The sequence below is a fragment of the Mugil cephalus genome, chromosome 11 (genome assembly GCF_022458985.1).
Source record: "Mugil cephalus isolate CIBA_MC_2020 chromosome 11, CIBA_Mcephalus_1.1, whole genome shotgun sequence".
NCBI lineage: Eukaryota > Metazoa > Chordata > Actinopteri > Mugiliformes > Mugilidae > Mugil > Mugil cephalus.
The window spans coordinates 19,169,161-19,195,993 of NC_061780.1; the positions used below are offsets into that span (position 1 = coordinate 19,169,161).

A 26,833-nucleotide genomic window follows, 5' to 3' on the forward strand; every position below is an offset into this window, starting at 1 on the left:
AAGTCATCAGCTTGTCATCATTTATCCTACGACCGCATAGCTTTGTAGCAGAATAATCTTTGGAATCTCATCAGGAAGTGCGAGAAGCAACAGAAAAGTCCCACTATTTCTCACAATTGTGGTCATTCATCCCAAATGAGTAATTAAATTCTTAACGCTTTCAGCAATCCTAGCCTGAATGGCAGTCACCACGCCTTAAACCTTTCAGAGAACTTTTATCATTGTCTTAAATAGCCAATACTTCCAACGTCATCTTATTTTTCTTCTGTTTCCCGACTTTGTCCTCAGGTAAGGACAGAGTCTTCAACACTCCCCTTTGCGAGCAGGGGATTGTGGGATTTGGCATCGGTGCAGCGGTGGCTGGTGCCACAGCCATTGCTGAGATCCAGTTTGCTGACTACATTTATCCTGCTTTTGACCAGGTACGGCACACTCTCCTAACTCGGTGGAACAGTAACGCAAGACAACCAAGCGTCAATGTGAAAACTAGTTGTCAGTGGGACTCAGAAGACATTCACTGGTGCGTCCACGGTGTTTGGTTAAAGAGATGTTGGATTCCTCCCTGAAACCTGCCTTTTACATCAAAACTCCGTCTTCTCAGTGTCACAACTCAGTAAAACCAGGACACGGCCATTATAGTTAATGCTGCGATGGGCACAGTATAGAAGATATTCAAAACCCAAAACATGTGATCACATCTACAGTTATAGAATATAACTGTTTTTTCATCTTTATCTATCAGTGTCTATCAAAAACAAATCTGTGGAAAAAATGAGCCTCAAACAAAGCCTCAGGCAAACTTGATGACCCACTGGCAGCGTTGTACTGTTGCATCATTCAAAGCATTGTGAAGTCCAAACAAATTTTTCATTCATTCATTCATTGTTAGAAATAAGGAATAACAGCAAGAAAGGATTGTGTAGCGTCAGTGCATCCCGCTTTGATTCCTATTTGATTTGATGTAGTTAGTCGTGAGGAAAACACCTTGTGTTTTGTTGAGTTAAAAATGAATGAGTTTATTGCAGCCCTATAATCAGCTTATCATATCTGTTTGAGGCTAGAGGCTGCGGTTACATTACAGCTATTAGAATAGAGTCTTCTATCAGCAAACCCGCTGAGCTGTGTTCTCAGTAACACAGGCCCCTTGAATAATAATAAAAAAGCAAAAAACAAAATCACGTTCTTGTGAAAATATCTGGAATGTTCAGGTTAGATTAAGATGAAAAATGAGTAGATGCCTCTGTGTACACATACTTTTAGTGTCTGACTGTCTTTAGGGTCCAACTAGAACCTCATTGATGGCACGACATTTGCCAACGGCTGCTTGTCGTCTTCAGATTACACCACAATCCCTTAACCTAGCGTCTTCGAAAATATGTCTCAACTGAAGGTCTGATTTATGTGTTATTAGACAATTATAATTTAAAATCACAATATTACTTTTTGATAACTTACATTCTTCCTTGTGTTTTGTGCCGTGATTATGCACTCAATAGTACATACCTCTGTTGTTACGGCATCAACAATCTATGTTCATTATCTTTACTTCTTTTTATCACTTTTATATGTCTTTTCTCGTACAAACATGGTCATTCTCTCTGCAAATTTCGTTTAATTTGCATGGAAATAATGTTGATTCTCAGCTCTACATCCAAAGCCATAAGACATACGGAGAGCAAGACAAAGAACCCCTTTCTGTCTTGCTTTCCAAATGGGCCGTCTTTCTCATTTGTTTAACATATTCCTCGTAACAGACCCTGAATGTCTGTTGTTTCATATACTGCAACCCTACTCAAAGCCGCTGAACAAAGGAAGCCCTTACTACAGCCTCCTTCTTTGGTCCTTCCCTGAGGAAGATTAATGTGACATTGACAAGCCGAGCAGGACGGTGGGCAGTGCTGCCGTTTCACCGTGCATACATGTTGACATTAGTGTCATTCTGTGTATTCTTGCCCTCCACAAGACAAATGTGAGTACCCACTGCTAAGTCAAGGCAACATAAAACAGAATATGTGATAATGGAGTTTCCAAGAGCCTCCTGTTGCGATTCAGAGAAACAGATGATTGAACGTGGTGTCGTACCTTGAGTGGGCTCCCTCTCTCCTTCTGTGCTCTCACTTAAAACGATGCGGTCCAAACTGACCTGAGAGACACATAAAACCTGAAATAACAACCCACCTGAGTTTCAGGGAGGAAGACTTAGGACGCCTTATTGGAAGAAGCCCAGTACCAGAAACTGTAGAAGCAAGTTAGTAAGTGAAATCGGAGACAGCTGGAGTGATAGTGCTCGTTAAAAATAAAGAAGCGTTTTAGTATCTCTAAGAGGAAAAGCAGAGAGAATGGGAAGCCAGACACAATGTCCACTGGTGTGGTCTCTGTTTAGCCGAGCAGAGAAAACTCTGTTTTTATAACATTTTGGGAAATTGATTCGTTTATATTTACATAACAATCTCATGCTTGTCATTCTCACATAAAAATATGTCCCAGAAATAGATTAATTTTTCACTTTTTTTCCCCCTAATAATCTGTGGTCATATTCGCCTCTTTCCAGATTGTCAATGAAGCAGCCAAGTACCGCTACCGCTCTGGCAACTTGTTTGACTGTGGGAACCTCACCATCCGTGCTCCGTGGGGCTGCGTCGGCCACGGATCTCTTTACCACTCTCAAAGCCCTGAAGCCTTCTTCGCCCACTGCCCCGGTATCAAGGTTAGCCCTGAATTCTGTCTACTACAGATTCTCATTTGTATTTTTCCCCAGCTTCTATTTTTTATTTTCTGAAAATCCAGTTTTGAAATATTATCCGATTGGTGCTGCTCTGATCTCATCTCATCTTCTACTGCCGCTTATCCTCACTGGGGTTGCAAAGGTTGTGCTGCTTAGATGTTTTCAATTATTAATTGTTCATGCAAATGCAGCCAGAATACTGCAAGTCATGTTTTTTATTATTATTATTATTATATTATACCACTGAAGGTAACACAAGGGTGCTTTGCTATGTGTCGTGAATTCATTTTGCAGGTTAATACAGAAAAATGAGGTTTATTTTCATACCCATAGTAATATGAACCCATTACAAAAACTTGTCTGAAATAGAATAACCATTCAGTATGCGAACTATCCGACGAAGGACCTACTACCATCAGAGGAGCTGTGTCATTTTATTAGTGAGCACAGCCAACAGGATTACTGGGGGATGAGAGAATAGCTAGGAAAATGTACTTACCCTTCAGATTTGTTTACTTCAGTCACATCGTCATCACCCTACTGAACTGTCATCGAGGATTTTCTCCATATTGTGCAAGAGAAGGAAAAGTTGAGAGCAATTCACCTTACTGCTCTCTTAACCAGTCACACTTTTTATTGTCCGCTCTATAAACAAAGGGAACAGATGTTTTATTTCGCGTCTCAATTAGGTGAAAGTACTTCAGCACAGTGAAAGGAAAGGTTCCTCATACGAGTCATCCTCCGAGGGCCTGCCGCTGCGACTCTGTACCTGTGACCTATGGAATGAAACTATTAATCTCTGCCCATTAGTATTATGAGGCTGTGTTCAGTAAGCTCTGAGCGCTGATGGTGTCACTGCGGTGGAATTAACAGCATGTGTTCAAAGTAAACAAGTTCATGTTAAAATGGCAGATGCAACATCCCTCTCTGAGCCTCTTTTTAGCTGACCGTACATGCGGTCATTGTGGAAATTTCTAACATGCTTTATACTGAGATGGGCCGAGCAGTTTCCGGATACAGTTCATCTGCTTTGAGTAACCAGCGCACAGAGCAATAAACGTGTTGTCTCTCTGCAAAGGTCAAACTGATAAATTCTCATCTTTTCGCCTGATATCCGCTCTGTTCGCTACATTTGAGGGTTTAGCCCCAACGCACCCTGACAGCCTCGGTTAACCCTTTAAGACTTTAAGAAAAGCTTGTGGGATATGAAATACCGTAACTCACAGATGAACACAATTCAAACCGCTGCTGTCGGCTGCAGGTTGGGGAGCGACGAAAGACCAGGGAGCCCCAGGAAGAGGGAGTTGTTTGGATGAATTTATTGATAAAACAAAGTTAGTTATACCCTTGAAATGTCACAAAGGTCTTCCAGACAAAAACACAACTCCCCAGTGTTCAGACACACTTTGAATATTGTCAATAGAGCAAATACCCCATCCTTTAAAGGGTTAAGCTCTATTGTCATATTTAGATTTTATGTATTTTTATTCTATTAAACTAGTGATTAGAAGAGAAAAAAAAATAAGATTACACTTCCATTAAGCATATTTCTTGTCTTTCCATTTTGTGATTGAGATGCAGCTCTTCATGCAACATCTCACTGTGACTACTGCTCCTTATTCTATCACTCCCTGAAGTATTTCACTGAACTGCCTCTGAACCTCTGAACCCATCTGACGACTAGTTAACCCTCTGCATTCATATCCACATAATGTAAATGCAGTTACTTAATACAGCATTTTCCCCAGGATTGTCACCATATGTCATAATAATATATATAAAATAAATAACAACTGCAATACATTGATCAATGAGCCTTTTTACATCATGTACAGATATATAGTGACTCAATGGATACCTGTTTAACTGAACATTTACATGATTAACACATTAAAGTGGACTGTGAATCTGCTTTACTTAGCCTAATCAATGTCATGTGTTCCTCAGATTGTAATACCTCGCAGTCCGGTTCAGGCCAAAGGGCTGCTCCTCTCCTGCATTGCTGACAAGAACCCATGCATATTCTTTGAGCCCAAGATCCTGTACAGAGCAGCAGGTAAGATGGTTTGTGTGTAAATATAAACATGTAGTCAGTGTGAACCTGAAGCCCTGTTTATTTTTGTTGAACTTCCTCCAGCAACGTGCCGTCCTTGGCCCTCTATCTATTTGCCTTGATTCTTTATTGGAAGCAAATGCTGTGCCTTTTACAAGCTGGGGAAAGACAAGCAAACAATATTCCTGACTGCAAACAATGTGAGTGAGGTCAACAGTGCCACGAGTGTGAAGCAGACAGTCTAAATGGACTGTGAAGTGCCGAGCTGAAACCTCTCCCCCTCCCATACTTGTGTGGAGGGAACATCAGTGTCCAAGGATAATTGTAAGGCCAGCATGGCTTTGGGCAGGCTGCCATGCACAAAGGTGTCCAGCAATACTGTAATAAACTCTTTACAGTCGTTGGCAGCTCTTGCAAAACAGTTGGCTACATGATAATGGTTTGATATCCATGATTTAAGGAAGCAATGGAAGGCTCATTAATCTCATGAAAGACTCAAGTGGAACCCATTGGCACCACCATCCACAAAAAAAAGCCTCTGATGTTTTGTTAGTTTTTTTTTTTTTTTAGTTTGTTTTTTTAAGTTTCCTTCTTTAATAATGGCCAAATAGAGTTCTTAAACTGTTTCTGCAAACCATGTTTCTTTGTTGGAACAGGTTATACTCTAACATAAGAGATTGGTTAAGACTTGATGCGGCAACAAAAATAACATGATACTTACTTCTACTTTTTTGGATTATCCAGCTCAGTGTTCCCTCAGGGATCTGTTCTTGTCTGGACAGTGATAGATGGTGCAAATTCATGCGTTGTCGTATTAAATCTTGATGTGAACAGGTTGATAATGATATTACGTGCAATTTGCATCTAAGTTCATGCTCCTTCGTTGACATAAAACTCAGTCACGCTGTCTGACTGTCCAACTTTATCACTGACGCCCATTGCAAATACAGTAAACTATTTTCTGGAATAGTCTGTAGTGCGTAGGCAGAACAGAAAATCAGAGAGAGAGAGAGAGAAAGTACCAGGACATGCAGCACAGGATTCTGGGCTGAAAATTAGTTGTCAGTATTGCAGCTGTGCACTTTGTGACTTTGCACCTGTGTACCCAAGGTTAGACTGCAAACAGGAACTGCTAACAGCTAATATGACATACTGTGTTATTTGACCACAATATAAACCCATGCAGCTAACTAACTTACTGACTTTCAGACAATGTTCGATCCCTTGTTTACATTCCCACGTTGCCCTCACAAGCCCTCACATTACTGTAACTGCGTTTTAATTATTAAAATGTAAGAGGGAAGAGTTGTTGATGGTGGTGTCATCTCATATTTGTCTGAGTGAGGGGGAGGCACAATGACATTGTGCCTGCTCTACCTTAATAGACATTAAATCACTTACTAAATGCTTATTAGTTCTTATTACATGTCTTGCCTGTTTCCATAGTTATGAAACACGTAGAATATATGGCAAAAGATAAAAGCAGGTACATAGTGTAAACTCGCTCTCATCATTATTGATGTCTTTAATATACCACAACTGTGACCATATACTGTAATAGTCATACGTATGTAGGAGCCAGTGGCTGTGAAAGAATTAGTCAACAGGGGATGTGATAATGTAATACAAGCATTATTTTTCACGTTAATGGGCATCAACGGAGCAGCTCGGAGCCGCTGTCTGAGTTGGTTGTTGTTTGCAGTGTTCCTACAGTGACTTTATTGGCCTCTTGTGGAGTGATGACATATATACAGACAGAAATGTGCTGTTTCTGAATGATGTCTGGGATCAAGTAGCAGCTTCACTTTGGTTTTCTTGCCTGTTCTTGTCTGCATCTCTTAAGACTATTCAAAATGATACAGATATGTTACCAGGTCTGATCTTGTAGCATTGCCCCTGTGGCTTTCACGAAAAAGGTGTTTTAATTAAGACATGAGATCAGCGTGTTAAACTGTCCTCTGAAAGGGGCTTTTACATTTTCACAAATCACTCATTTGCTCCTCACTGAAGGCTAGTGGTAGCATGTTAAGTTGTTTGGATTTCCAAAAGGGGCAGAGCCAAGCAGCTCTCGTGCCATGTGCCTATAATGATCTCTGCCTGGATCGTGAAGTCATGTTTTTAATTGCAGCGGCCTCTACTTTTTTTTTTGTGAGGAGAGGACCAAAACCGCACATTTGTCCCATTGAGGCTGTTTTGTGGGGCCTGAGATTCCACTTATTAAACCATAACCTAGTTTTCATAATTTAATTTTAACATTCTGAAAAATACCATTATTCCACTGAATTGGCCAATTTTCTGTCTCGCCTAGAAGCCTAAACCAGGAGTTACATATGCTTCACCAGAGCACTTGATGTTGTTTTAACATGGCAACTCGTCTGGATGGACAATTTTTCTTTCCTTTATGGCTTTTCGAATGGTCAAAAGGTTCATGAAAGCTGTTCAAGGTTTCCAGAAAGGTCTCTCAAGAGTGTAATTAGTATGACTAATTGTAATAATTTTGCCTTGGAACAGATACTTTAGTTGTTCGCTTCCTCCAAAGTCCACTCACACTTCCTGCACTCTGCAAATTTTGGAACCAAAATCCATTGATGACGGTGAACTGTGTTAAATAATGCATTTTAAGATGACTGTTGTGTCTGTGTAGTATAAATACTGCTAATACACTGCTTATTAAAAAGCAATGGCGGTTTGAGTTTAGAAGCTTTTGCATTGTAATAAATTCCATGACTGTGCTTAAGTTTTCCAAGACATTGACAACTATTATTTAAACCATACACTTAGTTGCTTTTTATCTTGGGCTTAAGTTCAAAGAGAGGCCGTCTGTGGGGCTCCCCCTTTTGGACTGATATTCTGTTTATGTGGCCCCTTTTCTGATTGATACACTATCCCACCAATGTTTTGCTGTCAAGATTAATCACAGCTGAAGGACCCTAGTTGGCAGAAGATGTCGTTAGATCATGCATCTGATTGTGCTGATAAAAGCACACTGCCTCTGATGAGCGATGAGGTTGTGGAAAAAGCACGAAGAAGCTTTTGTAATGGGCCAGATAAAAAGTTCTAGAGTAGGAATTTGTGTTTTCGACAGCTCGTTTTTTCTATTTATTTTTTTATTACCAGATTGTCATCTAGTCTGTCATTTAGAGGTACGGTTTAAGATTGGCGTATTTTACATGAAAGCCACAGACTGCATAGCGGAATGATGAATGACTGTGTTTGAGTTTGACCCTCAGTTATTTTTCATGTCCGCTTGCATATAAATGTGTGTGTGTTTCCTCAGTGGAGCAGGTTCCCGTGGAGCCCTACACCATCCCGCTCTCTCAGGCTGAGATCCTACAGGAAGGAAGCGATGTCACTCTGGTTGCCTGGGGGACGCAGGTAGGCAATTCCACTTATCTTTGAGGAGACTCTCAGCTCTCAGCAAGTTATCATGTGTCTCAGGCTCATTTTCCATGGCCACAGGAAGAAAGAAGGCAAATCTCATCTCCACTAAATGACGTTTAAAGCCACAGAGGCTAGCAGTGGATTAATTTTAAGACTATCACAAGCCCCATATGTCCCAGCAAGGCCTCTCAACCAGCAGCCTGAGACTGTATCTGCCCAGACATCTCCACAACATCAAGGCCGTTCTTAGCTCTCCGTGTGTTAACACTACACGTCAGCTGCACACTTTCCATTGTTGCCTTGTTCTTTTCATCCGAGAGGTTTTATTTTCTGCAGCTTGGTATAAATGTGCCTGTAACTCACCAGGAGTCATCTCCGTCTTCGATTGTACCCAGACACTTTAACAGGCTTATCCAGGGCGTAATGTACCTGTGGCATGGCAGGGGGGTCGGAGGGCATTGAAGGAAAACGTCTCCATCAAAGCCAGTATTGTTGTTGAAGGGTGGACTGAAAAAGAGGATCCAGTAAAGTCGTGGAAAGCATAACACCCTTTTTGAAATTACTTTTTTTTTTCTTCCCCACCTCATTACTCCCCTCGACCGTCAGGCTCGTGCAGATGAAAATAAAGAAAACAACATGTACAGACTGAAGTATGAGGAGCAATGTCCAATCTTAACAACAAGTGTCTGATCATCCAAATAAAAACATCTTTTCTGCAAATAAGATGATGTGTATAAGGTTGATGTTTTTTGGCTGTTCCTTATGAAAGCAGGCAAAGACGTCTAAAATGCTGAATTATTGAATCCTAATTCAATTGTTTTTGTTTTTAAATTGCTATTGTTAGCCTTCTGTTTATAATGCAGTCCTATACTGGATGCTGTGCACCTTTAGCGTTCCACAACGTAACAATAAACTTTACTTTTGTGCATCCAATGCTTATTTATGTTGTTTTATTAACTGAAAATGTAAAAAAAAAAAAATATGTGATTTGTACTATTGTAGGTAATGTTAGAATATTTTTACAGTATATACCTACTAGATGTTTTTAGATTAGATTTTTTTTTTTTTTTTGCTACATGTGAAAATAAATGCACTAAATCTTGTCTTTGTTAAGTTAATGGTATCTGGCTTTAGCCTCAAATATCTGAGAGAGCTGTTGAACTGTGTTTTCATGCTGGAGGCTGTGCTTTGCAGTGCTGCATGTTTCTGTTATTGTGGCAACTTTGTTTTGGTCATTAAGCTAGATAACAGAAACAGTTTTAATGTATTTAAATCCGTCCAGTTTAACAGCACCACAAATGACATCGTCCACATCCAAAGTGATCATACATTTGATTTATCGCCCTTCTGATGCTGTTTCCACATAAACTGAACTCAAGAGCACTCACATTTTAGTGCAGGGCCATTACAAAAGAATGCATTTGTTTTTCACCAGTATACCTAATGTTTTGTCAAGTGAGTATATGCCATTGTAATTGTAAATGTAAGGCACTATCAGTACTGTGGCATGAACATTTCGAGCAAATTTTGCCAGTGATGCATATGCACTATTTGATATTCCACAACTTGCATAATTATTTGTTTAGCTTAATGGGTGTTTTGCAGGAGCTTTGAAATTGTATTCACGTCAAAACAGAACAACTCTGTTTGGGTTATAATAAACATTGAACCATGTGGCATCTGGACATAATGTAAAAAATGTGTTTATTGTCACTCACGTTAGATGTTTTTATGTAAGCCTGTTGGAATTGAAAACCCACAAATCTAAGGCAGCATTTATGGAGTTGCAGGCACCGAACTGCATTATCACATTTAATTAGAAGGCTTTCTTCCTTTTCTTCTTTCACTTAGATCCATGTCATGAGGGAGGTGGCCAACATGGCCCAAGAGAAACTAGGTGTATCCTGTGAGGTCATTGATTTACAGACAATCCTGCCCTGGGACACTGAAACTGTTTGCAAGGTAACAAACACACACACACACAACACCACAAACTTGACACCCTGAACAAAAATGCATTTGATGCCAAACACATGCATTTCATATGCAGAGCACCGGTTTGAGTATTTAGGGAAGAGCAGTGTCCACATTCTGTATTCCCAAGTGATAACTTTGACTCTTCTTTGGATTTAGATTTGATATAAACTGTGCTGTACATTGGGATAATCTTCCTTCTGGATTTGTGTTTGTTGTGGTACGATATGAGGCAATGTTCCTCTGGACTGTGTGGTTCTCTTTGGTGCTTGATAAACAGGATTCCTTCCACTGCTGGTGAGGCTCCACTACTAGTTTATGTTGCCTCAGCCTTACCCAGGCTACAGCGCTCACCAAAACAAAATATTTTATTTGGGAGGGCTTTGAGAAAGGAGGTTGCTTTCCAGACAGTGTTCCATCTTTATTTACTTTGAAGTGGGGTAAGGAGCATGACACAAGACAGCTTGGGGAACAGCGGCACAGAAAGATTCTTTCCTGCTCACCAGAGACGAGTGTCGGTAGACTAAACCACCAAGAGACCAGCTGGAGAAAGCCAGATTTTCAGAGCTCCTTGAAAAAGCCAAAGGTGTGTGTTGAGGTAGACCTCTAGGGGCTTTATAACCATAAACTTTCATTATGCATGCCCTCCACACTCAGGATGCTGCCTTTTAAATCTCTCTTGAATAAATCACAAGCTGTCTGTCTGTGTCAACATGGCTGCCTTTTATAGTTGAATAACCACATATAATTTTGCATATTTATCATCCAAGTTTCATTCTCCTGCAACGTACGACTTTGTCATTGGGCACCGTGCTGCTCCTGCTGCCAAGCAAATCTTATAACCAACGGTTAAAGCACAGGATGAAACTGTGGTCGCAGGGTAGTAATTTAATAGGGAGTCAATTGGAACTGATGGCAGAAACTGTAATATTGTGCTCGCCCTGAAATACTTGGAAAAAGAAGTGAGCAGTAGTCAGTTACTGATTGTTTCTTCAAAGGGGGCTTTTCGAGTCTATGTCCCATTAAAACAACAGCCATGAAATTGAATAGTTAATTTATGTACTGCTTCTCAACATCTCTCTGTCATCACCAAATACCTGTTAACTATCTGTCAAATCCATACTGTTTTTCCCACAACCCTTAAACACATACAAACCGGTGTTTCTGTGTTTGTTAGGATGTACCATTAACATAATGCATTCTAAATTTCCTAACCCTAACTGTCTCAACTAAGTGCCTAATCCTAACCTTTACCCACTATAACCATCATCTCATTGTAACGGTCAAATCCATCCATCCATCCATCTATTCATCGTAATTGCCCCTCGGGCATAAATAAAGTTTTTTCTGATTCCATCCATCCTCCCATCCTTGTTGGCTTATGTGAGGTCGGGTCGCAGTGGCATCAGACTGGAGGAATTCCAGACATCGCTCTCCCTAGCAACACATTCCAGTCCCTACTGGGATCCCAGACGATATATAATCCCTCAGGCAAATTCTGCGCCTACCCTGGGGTCTCCTCCCAGCTGGCCATGTCTGGTAAACCTCCAAAAGGAGATTCCCACAGGAAATCCTAACCAGATGCCCGAACAACCTTGACTAGCCCCATTCAAGGCAAAGGATCAGCAGTTCTACTCCAGGCTGCCTCTTGATGTTCTAGATCCTCACCTTATCTCTAAGGCTGGGTTCAGCCACCCTACACGGGAACCTTGTATCCATTCTTTCAGTTACTACCCATTAATGACCATAAGCACAGGTTGAAACATAGATTGGCGGGTAATTAGAAAGCTTTACCAATGAATTCCTGCCCCAAGAGAAGGAGTTCAAGTGTCTTGCTGTGATGATTAAGATCGGTGTTACAGTGGAGCCAAGTATAACCCTTAAACCAAGTCTGCACAGGTTTATCCCCTAAATAAATGGGTAAGTGAAATGGCCCACACCAACAAAATGGCCACACAATGTTGGTATTCCACAAGAAATTCACCACCGCAGCTTAATAAAAAGCAAAACACAATCACAAACAGACCTCGTTCCTTCTTTCATATTCTCCAGTGAAGTTGCTGTTGCACTAGAACATACACTAATATCCCTAGTCAGTGTATGTTATTTTCTAGTCTCTGAGCAGTCGGCCTTTAATCAAACTATTATCAGATTCCAGCAAAGGCGCCAAATTAATTTCAGTCTAAATCATGATTGTTATCACCAGGACTAATGCATAGGAATACACATTAAGATTTGTCATTTGTATCTTTTAATTAATCTGAAGCTCACAGACGAATACCCAGGAATGTAGCATACAGAATGAAAACAAATGTGAGCAGGTTACATAAGACTTGTCACTACAAATAAAAGGTGGTAGAACCTTTGCTGGTGAGACACGCAGATGCAATATCTTGTTCCTTTGATGCCTAAAAGGAACTGAAGACATGACGCTGAGATGACCTTTAGTTGTTTATTGTTTATTTGTAATGCTTGGCGTGAGTCTTGCTTGTATCGGTGCTTCCTCTGTAGATTTAATCTGCAAATGTTACAGATGTCTACATTTAGCCTACATTACATGTACTTAGAGGGGCTGGAGGTGAACCAGAAGTCAATGCATTGGCCAATTTATTAGTTAAATAATATGTTTTATAATGTGTGGATATTATTATTTTTTTAAGAAATGTTGCAGAAGTTTTTTTGCGTTCAGTTTTTTGAGTTAGAGGAATTTTCTTTGTTTTCAATCACTAATTCATTAATTATGTAATTTTTACCTTACCGTTGAGAAGATTGACAAGTGAAACAATACACTATTCAGCCATAACATTATGACCATTCATATTTTGTGCCAGTCTCCCAAACAGCAGTGACCCATCTGTGCACAGACTATGCACAGATCTGTTAAGTCCTGAAAGTTGCTTTCTGCCACAGCCAGCATAAACTTTTTCATCAGTTTTGACTATGCTACTCTTCCTACTTTCATCAATGAATCCTGGTAGCTGATTAACTGCTTTTCTTTCACTGATGTTCCTTCCTTGGCCTTCATTTGACTGAGATGACTGCAGAGTGAGAAGACCACAAATGAGCTGTAGTTCTGGAGATGCTCTGAGCCAGTAGTGGCGATCACAATCATAATTTTGCTGTTGTCAAAGTCGCTCAATTCCTTCCACTACAGTTTCCCTCCTTCTCACACATACATTGACGACAAATGTTTTGTCTTGCTGCCTAATATATCACGCCCACTGAAAGGTGCTATGATAAGTGTATGTCACTTCACTTGTCATACATTTGTGGTTGAATGGCTAGGTCGGTCATTGACAGAATAAACAGACCGATCGTTAAGTCTCTTAAAATCAATGGGACAAAAACACCAAAGCTTATTGGTCATTTTTCTGTACCAATGAGAGTTGACATAAATGCTTAAAATGAGAAACAGGGCCCTGTGTGTCCTCAGTAACCCTGCACTGTGGTGCCCTAACTACTGGGTGCTGCACAGCTGCTCTGGACTGGCATGACTTTAAATGCAGCCACATGACCATCAGCCACAGGACCATCTCAAAGTTTTGCCACACTGTAACACACTCATGCAAGTTTTACGCTAGTTTTAAATATCTATATTCAGCTACAGCTAGTGATTAGTCATTACCAGTCAATCTGTGGACTGATTTTATCATGAATTAATTTATTGCCCTGCCCAAATGTCACAGAGATAAAACATACAGTTATTTTAAACAGAAAAGCAACAAATGAAAAGTTAAGAAAAGGCATTGGTTGGGTATATTGGTATCACTTTTTTTTTCCTGTATTGGGAAGTTGTGTCAGTCTTGTAGTACTAAGTGCCAGGCTTAGTCATCCCACAGAGACGAAATGTAGTTCATTGGTCAAAATATCATCCCCTTATTATTAAATGTAAAATGATCCTCAAAATATCCCGTAAGGTCATTATTATTTTCACAAGCCGTTCATTTAATCATGGCAGCAACATCCTTCAGAAACGCCTGCATGGTACACTGCACTAATAACACATCTTCAAAGTAGATGTACTCTAGGAGATCCATTGAACAAAACAACCACTCTTATAATTTCTCTGATCTGACTATATATCAGCAGGATATTTGGTTATATTTTACTGCATTTTATCACATCCTTGTGTAGTCCTGAGGCATTTTCTGTTCTAAAAAACAGAATAGTTTTCTGCTCAGAAAATGGTTAGCAACTTGAGGAGCCTTTTGAAAAGGCTCTGATGAATAGATTTTTTTTTTGGTACCAATGCTATTCTTAGGTTTAGAGAGGGAGTAGCCAAGACATTGTATCAACTCCTTAATTCAAAAGATTGTGCACCTGGTGTCCAGCTTTTCCGACATGCACACGTCTCTGTAAGGCTGGTCCTTTGTACTTCTTATTAAATGCACGTCAGATGCGCGGAGCGTGCAGACAGTGAGATAGGCCGTGGACACGCATCCGGCTGCTGACAGCCAATTAAAATTTTTCATGTCCTGTGACTCACATTTACCTTGCATATCTTTCAGCCAAGGATGCGTGTACTTGTGTGTGTGTTCGGTGGCAAGCTGATTTGTATGTAGAGTGTGAGTTGTTTTTTTAACGTGAACATATAAAATAAATGAAGAATGATGTCTTCCTGAATGAGAGATCATTAAGGCTGCACTATGGAGGGACATGGCATCTTTCTTTTCCTGAGGGTTCCATTCTGGCAGCCACCAACTATACTTGGATCTAAATATATTCAACCCTCTTGTTGACAAAGGGAATCATGGGCAGGAATTGCTGTAAAAGTACAGGAAAACGGAGTGTTTCTTTATTTTGTTCCTCTGTCTAGAGCGGTCCAGTAAATGTAATAGTCCTTCTTTAAGGGATAAACGAAATGGACGGTTTACCTCTGCCAGACCCACGGCTCAGATGATATGCTGTGGATAGACTTCCTGTCGTGCTTGGGCAGAGTATGTGTGGAGTTATGTAAAGATGCTCATGAAAGGAGCACATCCTACATAAGAGCTTTTCGATTCCTCACTGAGTGGGGTGCTTTACTCCCCACAGTTTAATGGCTTTTGTTGTTGTTGTTCGGATGGGCGTTTAGCCAGCATTTCCATCCGTTGTTACACAAATCCACAATTGTTTAACTTGGCTTTGACGTGGCCAGTAGGGAGTATGAAAAGTTCTCTGTTGCTTTCATTATTCTGTTGGACTGTTGCTGGCGATTCTGTCTCATCCTCAGGTTTTCCAGACTCCAAATCCAGCAGGTGAAGAATCCTCGTGCCTGCCAGGGCCATTTGTAACTCAGTCACCGGTTCATTAACTGTGATTGAACACAGTGCTTCCTTCAGTACCACACATTTTGCAGCAGCTTCTGCACCTGACACAACAAATATTTTTTTGTGTGTGTTGTTTTTAATTGTCGGACTGCAGTGTCGAGTATTAAATGTCCACACTAACGAGGCCTTTCTTTCTGAAGGATGTTGCTGCCATGACCTGCTGGTATCAAATGGTTGATGTGGCCAGAATTAAGTTGTGTTAAGTGGGAAAGCCCCGTAGATGGACTCCAACATACTTGACCATTCACCACTAATAAAAAGCTCAAAAGTCATGTGAAAGTATGAATATTATACTTTACCAAGCTCCTGGGACAGATTGGATCATTTCCCTCTTTTCTCCTACAACATCAGTGGTTTACAGTGTTCATCTTCCTCTTTTCTGTTGATGCTCTATATTGCCAGATAAGCACTTTACAAAAAGTTGCACAAGATGCAGTGGGTCAAAATACAGTCAGTGTCTCATATCTTTTGGGATATTTTTATAGCCAGTGTTGTGTTGATGTCTCTTAGTTACTTGGTAAGCACAAAGCTCAGTATAACGTCTGTCTTTATCTCATTTGCTTCTTTCATTGATATTAGACTACTGAGTTTTTTTTTTTCTTTTTCTTCCAATGATGGGGAGTATGTTAATCTGCACATGTCTTAGCAAGTGTGTGCAAGCTTCTAAGGGTACAAGTCCCATCAGCTTATAAAACCCCTAAAAAGCAAAGGCTACGTCCTGGTCAAATCAAATCCGTTTGCAGAGTAATCCAATGTCAATAATTCTTTATAGCTGGTAGTCTCAAAAATGTATCAACACATGTCAAATCCCTCCTCCAACATGACATTCATAATTCTCTTCTGTCAGCCCATAAGATGTCAATCAGACTTCCAGTGAGCGTCAATACAGCAAACACAAAGCAAAACCCATGTTGTACAAATCCATAATTATTTGCTTAGTCCTCAAGCTTCCCATTTGGCGCTCTGACCGTTCTTTAATGGGTAACTACAGGATTTTTAGATTGAATAATCCCCTGATTCAAGCCTCAAGACAATTAGAGCAGAAATCTGGGCCAGACCTCGCTTGGTACAGAGGTTTGGCCCAGAGTATTTGTTAATGTGAGGGGTTGACAGATCTGGTCTTAAACAACCGAACCACCCACAGACTTATTGTGATGGCTTGTTTGACATTTCAGATTTAAAATCTGGGTGATTAAGTCAATACTTTAACAAATGCTGGGTCTCGTTTATGATGTACCTTGCCTCTCACCCAATTTTAGCTCGTCTACAGGTTTTGGAATAATGGTTCAGTTTCCTGAGATGTACAGTTAGCACTTGCTGAGGTGAATGCTTATGTTGCCATAATTTTAAGATACACTAATTAGCCACAACATTAAAAACACTGGCAGTATAAGGAAATAACATTCATTATCATGTGACATACTAATGTTCTGCTGGGAACCTTTGGACCTGGCATTCATGTAGATGTTACTTAGACATGTACCACCCACCTAGACCAGACCAGGCACCCCCCACCCCATAGCAATGACGCCCCTTGATGGCAGCAGCCAACCCCAGCAGGATGCAGCCTGACACACACACAAAAACAGTTTACCAACAACTCAAAAAAATGAAAAACAGCACAAAGTGTTGGCCTGGCCTCCAAATTCTCTAGATTTCAAACTGATTAAGTATCTGTGGGATGCACTGGAAAAAGCCTGTTCCACATAGGCCCCTCCTCTCAACCCATTGGACCCAAAGACCTCCACTAACAACATCCTGTTGCCAGACATCACAGGACACCCTCAGAAGGCTCATGTCCATTCTCTGTTGACTCTGCTGCTTTGGAGGAGGCATAAGGGAGATTTAAACAATATTTAGAAGGCGGTCATAATGTTATGCCCGCATCACCAAGCAACAGTAGCCGTTTCACCTGTGAGTTGTTGCTGTTGTTCAAACCTCTAAGGATTGTGACATGGCAACGCAACCACACCAGACAAGTTGTTTAAAGTAATGCCAGAATACTTGTCATTATATTCGCATTAGTACTTGATTTGCTGGACCAACTACAGTGTAGGAACGTTGCAAAGCAATACAGACTCTGTACTTGAGCTGGCTGGTGGGTCTCTGGTGTGTCTGTTGAGATTTCTCCAGCGCATCTTCTTCTCTTAAATGTGAGGAAACTCTCCCTCTTAAAAGATGTGTCTTGGCTGGCGCTTCAGTTTAAGTCTTTGCGACTGCAACGCTGCCTGGATCACAGCCCTCGAAGTGATGCAACCAACCAGTTTGGCTGAACCTGTTAAACCCCCAAAACACATGCACAAGAAGTCACCTAAGGACATCAATATCTCAAGTCTTAAGCAAGAACATAAATAAAATTATCTTGGGAATCCCAAACAAAGGCAAAATTTACTGGATGGGTAATAGAGGATGAGGAGTATTGTAGGGAGGAGCGCTTAGGGAGGAATGTGCATCAGCATCTGTTGTGAGTCTTGGAAGTGATGCAGGTTATGTTTTGTGTTCCGAGTGCTCTGGGATTGTTGACTCACTGTACAGATAAGACGTCCTTATCAAGGCCCTGCTCACCCCCTCATTCTCACTTAATGGCTTCAAGCTGTAATGTGCGTACGGAGTCAAAGACAGCAGGTAAACACAGCATATGGAAGCAGCCAGGAGCCAGGCAGGATACAATGTACTGAGATATGTTTGTTTGTCATTCCCTCAGGTGGAAAGTGACATGAAGGCAAATGGAGTCATGGACCCACTAGTGTTTTCTGCTCAGCATCAATTTAACCTCGTCTTGACTTGTTGTTATTTTTAATTCCACCTACCGTAATTATATGGGGTGAATATTTTGTTATTTAAAGTTTGCTTTAAAGTAACATTAGCAGAGCAGTGCACAATAGGATTGATGGAACGTCCTCCAAAACTGCAACCACACATTAAAGGCATATAACTTGAAAACACTTGAATGAAGAAAAAAAAAAAAGATCCTGGCCTCCTCAAGTGGAAACAGTCTCCTGATAATGCATGAAAGCAGACTCACAAGCAGTTTGAACCATAACTTTACTATTTATGACTAATAAAACTGGCTGTTGCTTTCACTGGGAGACCCAAACAAGCAATATTTAGGTGATGATTTTTTTTTTTTTTTTACCCCCATCCCCTCTCTTCTTCTCAATATGTTGTGGAAAATTCGATCTTATAACTAAATGTTTGATTGCTCCAATTATTGTGGTTAAGTGATCCCTTTAATTGTATGATCAGTTTGACTTATGGCAACAATCCGACAGACGTTTTTCCATATCCTCAGTTTTGACACAAGGTTGTTAGGACATATCTGGCAGCAGCATTTTTAATAACTGCATAATAAACATCAAGAGGTTTTTCCATTTTAAAGATATTCTTAGGTCACTTATAGGAAAAAAAAACACGATGATGATGTCACCTTATTAATGAACCCACAACTCACAAGCATTTATGTTTGTCAAGTAGTCTATGAAAAAAAATGCATTCGATTTTTAAATAATTTGTATTGAGACTAAACCAAAGAAAACTGACAAATGTATATTGTGCAGACTACACACATTTCCTGTCCAACCATCGAATAAGTCTGCTTTGATATCTGTCCCTCATAGCACTCTCATTGTCCTTTGGCTTTTGCGAAACTCGTGTTGAATTATGAAAATGAGTGGAGTCCATCCAGAGAAGTCATCCTCTGATTGACCACATGGAAATTTGTTGGAGTAAATCAGCTGGCAAAGGCCGGTTCACATTACTCGTACTCGGTCCTAATTTGCCCATCGCCTGTGTTTTATTTAAACTGTCACAACACTGATGTCACTGAAACCCCCATTTGAGACATGCTAATTCATTCAAAGTTAATAAAGTCACAATCTGAACTCGGAGGCATCGCTTTTAATTTGACGTAATTTGACATTGTTGTGTGGCCTTGTTCCATTAGCACCCCGGTGACTCCTACGCGCTTTGCATTTCCATCTAACTTAAAGTAGAAATGATGACCCGTCCGCTTTGCTTCGTTTCCCACTTTGAAATATGAACTTCAAGCTCATAATAATCCGCTCAAGGCTCATTATGATAATTGTATACAACTGCAAATAGTGGCTACCAACAGGTGGGCTCCAGATGGTGGAAGAGGGCCAGTCTGTTTTTTGTGTGTTTAGATCTGGTGTTAGTCGTAACAAGAGGTGTTTCTACTCTATTTTAGACTAGTATTTCACAAATTGTAAACTACAGTTCAGCAGAAATATTAAAGTGGTAGCAAGTGATTTTTCATCGCATCTGAGAGGATGTGGATACACGCAATGCACAAAATGTATTTTTTTGTTGTTTTTAAATGCTGGACCTTGTTTGATTATCTTGTAGAGAGATATGTGTACTCTGTTGGTGTAGAAATTTAAAAAGATACAGAAGTAGGACACCTATTTACAATTATCATGTTGAATAACATTTTTTTCTTTCTTATTTTTTTTTCTTAATCTAAAATGTAACACAATTCATAATTCACCAGAACAAATGTACAACCTAAATCCAAATTCCTTCTGTTTATTCTCACAATTAGTGTTTTTGTTAAAAATACAATTAATTAATCAAACTAACATAATAAATTGAATTGATCAATTAATATTTTAACTAATTTTAGCACCTTTATACCAAATGGAAAAGATGAGTGAATAAAAGATCCCCTAGACTCCATTGTGGGTATTATCAAGATAATGAAAACTTAATTAAATAAGAGGCATTAATACAGAGACTCTTGGATCAGATATAATTATCCAAATGTACCAGATTTCATGTGTTTTAGGCTATGATGTATTAACATCTAGCAAAAACTCTTACAAACATTTGGCAAACTGGCACATCGGCAAACTGTTGACTTCAGAAAGTGAGATTTGCGCAAAGGGAACATTGTTCATCTGTAGATATTAGGATTTTGCAGGAAAATCAGTTTTTGGAAAGACGGGAATCCCCTGTTGTGTGTTGATCACAACTGCAGGACTAAATCCTCTGAACTGGCTGTACATAGCTCCGTTTCCCTTCCGCCTTCAGACTGGTCTCAGCCAGTATACGCTCACTGGCCCACCACAGCACCCCTAATATCTTTGGCCTGCTGTCACCCACACACACGCACGCTGGAAACAATCAAAGTAGAAAGAAAAAAAAGAAAATGGCACTGGAAGAAAGTGGCCAGAGGTTTGGGCCCAATATTCTTATTAATGCAACCCATGTCTATGAGTTGTATTCGGGGAGGGGGGGTCTCGCCGTGGTTCGGTGACTATATCAGTGGAAAATTACTCATAATAGTTTTTTCGTTGATGGATCCAGCTCCTCTTTTTCTCTCCTGGGGTTGCTGGTGAAAAGCATTGCGTAATGCATCACAAAAGAAGCAACCCTCGACCAGCGCTTCGCATTACTGCATTTAGGTAATTTATCTTGATTAAATATATACATCACAAAATATTACTTTAATGGCACCCATTTGTGGTTTGGGGAGACGTTTTCAAGGTATGATAATCCCTCCTCCTTGTCTCCTCCAACTCCTCCACTTGCCTCCGACGGCTATTGACCGCTTTTCCATTCTTCTTCCTGGCGTTAGCTACTGCTCACATTCCACAGCTAGGCACTGGAGATTTCTCAAATTCTTCCCAGTGTCACTCAGTGGAGAAATGTGGCCTTTGAATTTGGCAAATCCACACGTTGAGGCATTGAAAAATCATATACGCTCACAGACGCTGAGACACATTTTTAGCATTAGCCATGGTTATTCTGTAGCCAGCGAGCGCTACGGATCACAGGGCTATGTCTCTTACCCCAGACTGGCTCCTATACACTTTACTATAGCATACCCCCGAGGTTAATTACCACAGAGCTTTGACAGTAGATGCAAAAATCTAAATGAGACCTGGGAAATTACACATTTCCACAGTGATTGGCGACAAATTGCTAAATGTGGCACCAGATGATGAAGGCAATGGCATTTTTTATTATTTAAAACAGCCCCTCTAAAAGCAAACGGCACATTGAATTGGAAGGACTGTTGGTTCTCTGAGCCAGGTTGTCCGTTTTCCACCAGAGAGAACAGTTTAGCTCAAGAGCCTTGGCCAGAAGTGCGGGCAGATTGAGATCATCGAGGTCAACCCGTCCGATAACGGGACCAAGCGGAAAACGCATAGCGTCTGAAGTCACAAAGACGGGAGACGCATCCAAGAGGTCTGCTCAGATACAATACACACCACCAGATAGTCTGCTGCCCAGGGATTTTCCTGGCTCCTTTATAAGTCGGTTATAAATCATCAAGTCAGTTACATAAACTGAAACCAAACCAATATGTAATAATAATTTTTCATCCGCATTGTTTTCCTTTTGAACTCGGCTATAATATTTAGCCTTAACTTTTCAGACACACTTCAGAAATGGTAACAGATATTTAAACTTTTAAATATATTCATGTTTTTCTCAGACACTCTAAACTTGGCTGTTCACTTTTCAAGTCTCCACTACTTTTTTTTTTCAATGCACTCTCTCTTTCGTACTGCCATCAGAGTTCCCATCTGTCATATTTTCTGATAAGTGATTGTGTGTTTAACCTCTGTGCTGTGCCAAAAAGTAATGTGGGGGTGCTTTCAAAAACAGTGCACTTAGTAGTTATCAGTGACCTTCATATAAAGTGCAGTAGATAAAAACAAAAGAGCTCCCATATAACAGCACCGGGTTTCTTGGTTTGTGTCTAGCGTCTTGGAGAACTTGGTTCTGTTCTTCTGTGGATTGAATCTCTCTGCATGTCTTATTTTTCTTAATGTAATCTCAGACCATACCATCTGTTGTAAGACTCCTTGTTCTTCTCTGCCTGTCTGTCAGTAGGTTTCAGCTACAATTAGCTGTCAACATCTTAAACTGAGACTGGTCAGATGCCTCCTTAGTATCAACACCTGAAGAATTTAAAACTATAGAGAATATGTTCAGTCCGACTTAAACCTGCACTCTGTTTGTGGATTCTAAAAGTGCTAAATGGAAAAATATAGTATCTGAAGACAGGAGAGCTCTAACATGGATTGAGTGTAATCTATTGAACCATTTAAATTCTGCAAATTGGTTATGTTAAGTCACATACTACCTAACTAAAACAGACAGTTTTTGTAAATGAGACAATGGATCAAGGACAATATTTTTTTTAAAAACAAAAACTCCTTTTGTAGTGTATTGATAGGAGCCAGATGTAGTGGCCTCTGCGAGGTAGGAATGTCTCAGGCACTGGGACACATTAAACCAGTTTCCTGTGTGGAGGTTTGAAGTTCTGCAGCAGGGGTTCTTTTTCATATTTTCCTCTTATTGTTTTGTAGCTCGTGGTGACATTTAATTGTGTGTAATGAATGTTTGGTGAAATTCTTTTATGGTGCAGCTACTGACACCAAGCGCCACTGTTTGCACAGTATTTCCTGTTGATTATTATTAGTATTATATACCCTATACCCTAGGATATTATACAGTCACAATGTAGTGAAGCTGTTCATTTCATTATCCAGCACTGATTTGTTTTTTTATGTTTGAGTTACAATGTAAAGTAAATGTAATGTAGGAATCATCAAATGCAACTCCTGGTAAATCATATCAGTTTATTACATTCTACATTATGAGATAGGCTCTTTGTCATGTTAGGTTTTACTTCTTCAACAGTAAATGGAATATTAAACAGAAAAAAAAAGCCAACTATGGCCAAATGGTTGGGGCCTAACAATACTCTAGTGGTGGTTAGTAATTTTTATATAAATGATACTGTATGTGTAAAGACCATCATTTGGTCAAAAAAGTAATTTTGAGTAATTTACAGGGCCCGAGGTAATGTCTTTATAAGATTTTTTTCATTCAGCAGTTCAAACCCATTTTAAAATGATGATAAAACCAAGAAATGCACCAATTTGTCTTAGAAAATTGAAATTAATAATACAGTTCATGGATTAATTTTCATTTATTCAGTTTCATTCAGTCTAATAGTCTCATTTCTCTGTGAACAGAGATCTTTTTAGGCTGTGGCGTTGGATTGCAGTGTGACTGCATGTTACAAGTTATTCTGTCCAGTGTCTGTAGTATCCCTCTCAGTCATAATAAAAAAACAACTTGCATGCTCAAATCAAAAAGTTCCCTGTAGATTACAATGTTGCCTTTCCAGCTCCTGGTGCGATGCATTGCCATGGTTTCCAACCCAAGTCAAAACTCCCAGTCTTTAGTTACTTAAAACAACTATATAATTTTACAATATACGGGTTATCCTGCTGAGAGAAAGTCCTACTAACATGACATAGCGAGGAGGTTGCGTCCATAGAAACCACCCCTATAATATAGTATACATGACTTTATGGAGCCTTTAAAAATGTTGATTGATTTTTACTACCTTTCTGTCTACTCATACATGGCGCAGTGTGTGGGACGCTCACAAGGAGTGTGCTCTGTCACGTGCATGTGTATAGGCACTGATTTGCAGGGTACAGTGTGGTTTTAGGGCAGAAAGGTAGTGTGTGTGAGTGTGTGCGTGTGTTTGTGCAACAGGGAGTAATTGAGTCGAATTGGTTTTAATGGGTCTTTATGGGATGTTTGGAGTTATTTCTGTCTGAGGTCTCCTCTGGCGTGCTGGCTCCTCCGGAGGATGGCTTGGCCCTCTGCCCAGCGCCGAGGCTGTTCTACACTTTCTCGTCTTCTCTTTCATTCTAGTGCTTTCTCACCCGCTCTCTCTGGTTCTCACTTTCCTCCCTCATTGTCACGAGAGAGGGAGTGATTGCATGGCACTGAAAGAGTGAATGTTTGTGTTTCCTCCCAGCGCTGTGATTTAACAGGGCCTCCGGTTTGCCGAGCAGTCACCCCTCTCCGCTAATCGCAGAGCGCCACTTTAAAGGCCCGAACAAGTACTCAGGCCTCGTCTCGACTCTCATTTGTCACGGAGATCACATGGTGGCGCATGAGTTAGGACCCTGTGGTGGCTTCTCAATTACAGGGTCGGCAGAACGGTGCACAGCCAGAGGATCCAGTGGCAAAGACGACTCCTCAGTGGCGGCACAGAACTAAACTCTCTGCTCCTGTCGCATTTTGATGGACGGCCTGAGGGAAGAGGAGGCACATTGTATGGGAAGACAGGGAGTCACTTTTACAGTCTTCTGTGTATGTGTGTGTAGGCATACAGTATAAAGGCCCAGCCGATTTTGTTTTTTGTCACCGCTACTATTTTTATATTGCTCTCAACCTATTTAGTGGTGTAAAAATAAAGATCTGACAAATAAGTGTTGGCAGCGTCTTCTGGACAGATCTCCGCATGTGTTTCAAAAACCTTTAAAGCACATTATAAGATTGTGCACCAGTCAAATCGCATCCTACTTTTTCTCCAAGAATTGACTGGTCTTGTTCACTTCTGTCTGCACACTGTCCTTTTAGAATGAGTTAGTGCTGCGTGATAACCATATACTGTTTCTGTCCTTTCAAGACCCATTTCCCTATATTCTTGTCAGAGTCGTAGATCAGTCGATTCCGATTAAGCGGTGTGCGTCTGCATGTGCGCAAACAACGTACCGATGCATATGTGGTTGCGTTGCGTGTGTGTGAATGGGTTTATATGTCATGGGAGAGTGACATTTCTGACCTTAGCCTCTGAGGCCATGCCAGGTCGTTGGCTGCCAGCCTCTGAGCGTATAGTCTGCATACCGGGGTCAGTGCTTTGACTGAGAGTCACAGTTTTCATGAAAACAGAGTGGGGTAAATGGATAGTGGGAGGAGACGAACCGCAGCACGGAGGAACAACATAGCCAGGAAGGAGCCTGAAGGAGGAAGAGACAGATCCAAGTTGTATGGATGGAGCAAATCCTGAAGACGAGCTCCACGCTGCTCATTAGGTTTGGGTGTGTATGGGAATGGCACTAAACATGACATTTCTCCTGCAGCCAGCGGAACGACTTTGGCATCAAATAACAGCCCTGCAGCACAATGAATAGTAAACCCGTAGCCACGAAAACTGTCGTCCAGCCCAGCTACTACCAGCCGCCACCAACCAGGAGCCCTCAATTTGAGTTGGAGTCAGCACTGGGGCAGGGAGCAGGATGTACCAGACTAGCATCTTGCAGTAGCGAGGTTCTGGTATCATAAATTCCAACAATGAGCACAGCTATCCCCAAATACTAAAAGACAAAACTGGATCTCTCAACCAATTGGCAAATGTTGTTGTGAAAATACTGCTTAAAGTCATATTCTATGTGTAGCTGAAAAGTTTCCGCCCTCCTCTGAAATGAAACTGCGGAGGTGATGCCACAGTGTCCTAGCTGGCACTTAAATCAAGCACGGCTCAGGGCGTGTATCCTTGTTTTGTCATGTAATTATTGTCTGCAAAAATTCTCAGGGCAAATGACTGATTTATAGCTGAACTTTCTTAGAGATGGTTGCTTTATTTTTTCAGAAGCTAGCCAGTGTTAAAAAAGAGTCCAAACGAATGCTTGACTAAGTGGAGTCAATGAAAGATCTGAATTTGAAAAATTGAATTAATTCAGTGTGACACTGGAACTCAGCTTCCCATTTATTGTTGGGTGGCACAAGGCAATCTCTCATTATGTATAATATTATCTGCCAGTTTCCCTGTTCCACTCTTTTCATTAATTTCCAATCATAATCCTGTTCTTTTTCTATCAAATTTAGGGTAGTTTTGGAAATTGCAAAATCATCTCTCACAAACTCGGCCTACTTAAAGCACCTGATCAGCTTTACCCCCCCAAAAAACTCTGTGTTTATCTTTAACTTACCTCATTTGTGTGCTTGCTTTGGTGTCCATTTTTATCAAAATTCAAGTGCCATTGCTCTTATTTTGGAAAGACGACTGTTTTGGATTTGCAGGGCTACTCAGTAATAAACCCATCAAGCACGTGTCCATAATGTAACCATAACAAAGAGATCTCCTTGCCAGCATGTCTTCCTGAGGTTGTATTGAAAGATTCATGGCGTGTTTAACCATCCTTTCCTCACTAAAGGCATATCATTTCTTCCCGACCTTGGATGCGTCTAACCGATCATCTTCTTACAATGTCCAATGTACTTCCTCTGGCTCCAGTGCTGTCTGAGAAGTAGCAGCGTTGCCCCCGGTTTTAGTTCCAACATGAAAGGTTACTGTCATGGGCAAATAAGAGGACTGGGTGGCTTTGGAGAAAAAGGTCAAACCACATGATGAGCGCGGGTGGTTCTGTCTCTTGAAAACCCTTCCAGCAACCGGAAGCAACTGGGTTAAATGCTACAGCCACAATTACTATGTAGACGTTGGAGTGCTGTCACAGTCTCCTGTCAGAGATGTAAAAACAGCGGCGTCTGTGTGTGTCTCTTAAATGCCTCTTGAAATTGTGTGTAATTGAACCCAAGGCGATGAGGTGA

At 40.6% G+C, this 26,833-nt stretch overlaps 1 protein-coding gene across 1 annotated transcript in view; it reads left to right on the top strand.

Annotated features, from left to right (window-relative positions):
- bckdhb (branched chain keto acid dehydrogenase E1 subunit beta) overlaps positions 1-26,833 on the top strand; it is a 49,502-nt gene that overhangs the window by 7,695 nt on the left and 14,974 nt on the right. The window contains exons 4-8 of the mRNA XM_047599288.1: positions 289-422; positions 2,552-2,707; positions 4,673-4,781; positions 8,056-8,153; positions 10,011-10,121. Coding sequence (XP_047455244.1) covers positions 289-422; positions 2,552-2,707; positions 4,673-4,781; positions 8,056-8,153; positions 10,011-10,121 — 608 coding nt within the window. The remainder of the gene's footprint in view (positions 1-288; positions 423-2,551; positions 2,708-4,672; positions 4,782-8,055; positions 8,154-10,010; positions 10,122-26,833) is intronic.